This window comes from Cynara cardunculus, unplaced genomic scaffold, assembly GCF_001531365.2.
Source record: "Cynara cardunculus var. scolymus isolate 2C unplaced genomic scaffold, CcrdV1 Un_Scaffold_7198, whole genome shotgun sequence".
NCBI lineage: Eukaryota > Viridiplantae > Streptophyta > Magnoliopsida > Asterales > Asteraceae > Cynara > Cynara cardunculus.
In genome coordinates, this window is record NW_020203408.1 from 17,813 (window position 1) to 20,118 (window position 2,306).

General features: G+C 33.2%; 1 protein-coding gene across 1 annotated transcript; it reads left to right on the forward strand.

The window, feature by feature from the left end:
• The first annotated feature begins 1,139 nt into the window (after nucleotides 1-1,139).
• On the forward strand, nucleotides 1,140-2,106 carry LOC112504873. Its single transcript, XM_025108831.1, has 2 exons — nucleotides 1,140-1,187; nucleotides 1,374-2,106. Exons 1-2 carry the CDS (start codon nucleotides 1,164-1,166, stop codon nucleotides 2,043-2,045), a joined length of 696 nt encoding a protein of 231 aa, XP_024964599.1. The 5' UTR covers nucleotides 1,140-1,163; the 3' UTR covers nucleotides 2,046-2,106.
• The last annotated feature ends 200 nt before the right edge of the window (nucleotides 2,107-2,306 follow it).

Genomic DNA, 2,306 nt, shown 5'->3' on the forward strand with positions numbered 1-2,306 from the left:
ATATTCAGAACTTAAAAAATACATATCAATCAAGATGTTATTTAATAATTGAATAAATATTACAATTTTATTTATCGATTCATTTCCGTAGTTTATGAATCGATAAATTTGGTGTTGTCCAAAATAGTTTAATGTGTTTGTCTGATTTCAGTCTCCATCCCGATGGATCCATTCCATCTAACAATCATGAAACCACTTGGGCATCCAACTTTTTGTATTTTTGCTTAATTTATTATAGGGTCCCATTTGGTTTAACCACTTGATCCTCCAATTTTCAATTATTTTTTTAGTTTTTTTTATTAACTTGGATATCCAACCCACTATGCGAACCGACTAATTTTAGGACGACCATCTGTTTTACAGATAGTCTAGAGTCATTGTATTTGAACCTTCGTGGCCACAAAGAGATTTTTAGGTTTTTTAAATTAGTAAAAATAATTTTGTTAAATATTAAGAAAACTATCAAGATTTCTACTTCCAATTGACTGAAGTCAATAGAAATTAAACCATAAAAATAAATATGAAAACTAATAGCTTTTTCACTTTGTAAATAAATATTCTATATTTTACACTGGAGTGTTCTTTAAAAATTGTTTAGAAATCACTAGGAGACGATTTTAGACTGAATGACATTACAAAAATCGTGTTTGAAATTTGTATTGTCATAGTGAATGGTTGACTTTCCCTTCAAAATTCCTGATACCCCAAAACACAATGCTCTGTTGCTTAAATCTTTATCCATCTTGATCTCCTATGTTCGTCATCTTTTATGTTTTCAGCCTGTTTATTCAACTTAAAAATTATTTTGACGTTTAAACCATCTTCGTCTTTGTTTGATGCTTCCTTTTTCTCATCCACTCATTTTCCCGAGTCATTCACAAGAGCCCTCACATCATCGATGATTTCATTACTGTATGTATCGATATATGTTGTTTGATTTTTCGAATATGTATACCACTTGACTTTTCTTTCCGTAAGTTCATAAATGTTATTGTTGCTAAAAAGGAAGAAATTCAAGTAGCATCACATGAACCTACAAAATGGATCGACTTTCCATGATATCTCATAAAAAGACAAATATCACCTTTTTTGAAAAATGGTTATAAATATGAGTGAAGTTAATTGTCACCATTACCATACTTCAATACACCAAAGCTTCAAACATGGAGAACTCAAGCAATCCTCAGGTTAGATCAATCAGTTTGCCTTGTAGGTTAAGCACCCCATCTTCTTCTCAGTTTGAAATCAATCTCAAAAAGCTTAAAACACTTCTACCTTTCTACTCATCTGAAAGCATTCAAACTGGCTTTGTGTGCTTAGTTGACTTGTATCTTTCTGTTGATCGGCTTATTGGTTCATCTCTGATTCAACAGGTGAATCTTGATTATAGAAATAAAGCCCTAGTTGAAGATGCACTTACTGGATCTACTGGTGTGCTTGATTATTACAGCAAACTCATGGGGTTTCTTACTCCAATGAAGGAAAATGTCCGAACCCTTCAATCTGTGATTCGAAGAAAAGGGAGCTGCGAAGCTGATCATCTTTCTGATTACGTTTTGTATCGGAACAAATCCAAGAAGAACATCGCCAAGAGCCTTGGATCATTGGAGCAAATGGAAAAGGATTCTAAATTGTTTCTTGAATATGGAGAAGATCATCATTTGTCAATCGTGGTTGGAGTTCTAAGAGAGATTGTCACTGCCACCATCTCCATGTTCCGAGCTCTTTTGCTTTGTTTATTTGGTAAAACTAAACCCGTGGCATATTATGGGTTCTCGTTCATCGCGAAATTGATGTCCACCACTAGGCCAGACTGTCACGAAAATCAAGAGATTGTTAACGATAACGATCAGATAGATGTCGCACTTCATTCTTTACAGAAAACAGTCAAGAACAATGAGAATAAGGCTGTTGAAGTACAGATTGTAATGGAGAGCTTAGTGAATCTTGATCTTCAGATCGAGATATATGAGGACGGGTTGGATTCTCTTTTTAGGCGACTAATTCAAACCCGAGTCTCCCTTCTTAACATTCTAGTGAACTAGAAATGTACGATATACTTAGGATTTCGTCTTTGGAAAATATATATAATTTCATTTTATACGTTAATTAAATCTGTTTCTACGTTCACGCATTCTGTATTTTAAGACTAAAACCAAATCAAAGCAAATGAGTACCATACATCTTACCCGCTAATAAATGAATCTCATTGTTACAATTGGATACATCTGAATCATTAGATTTTACTAACCAAAACTTTAAAAGAATTGGAAAACAAAACTGAACAACATAAATGATGCAAAAAC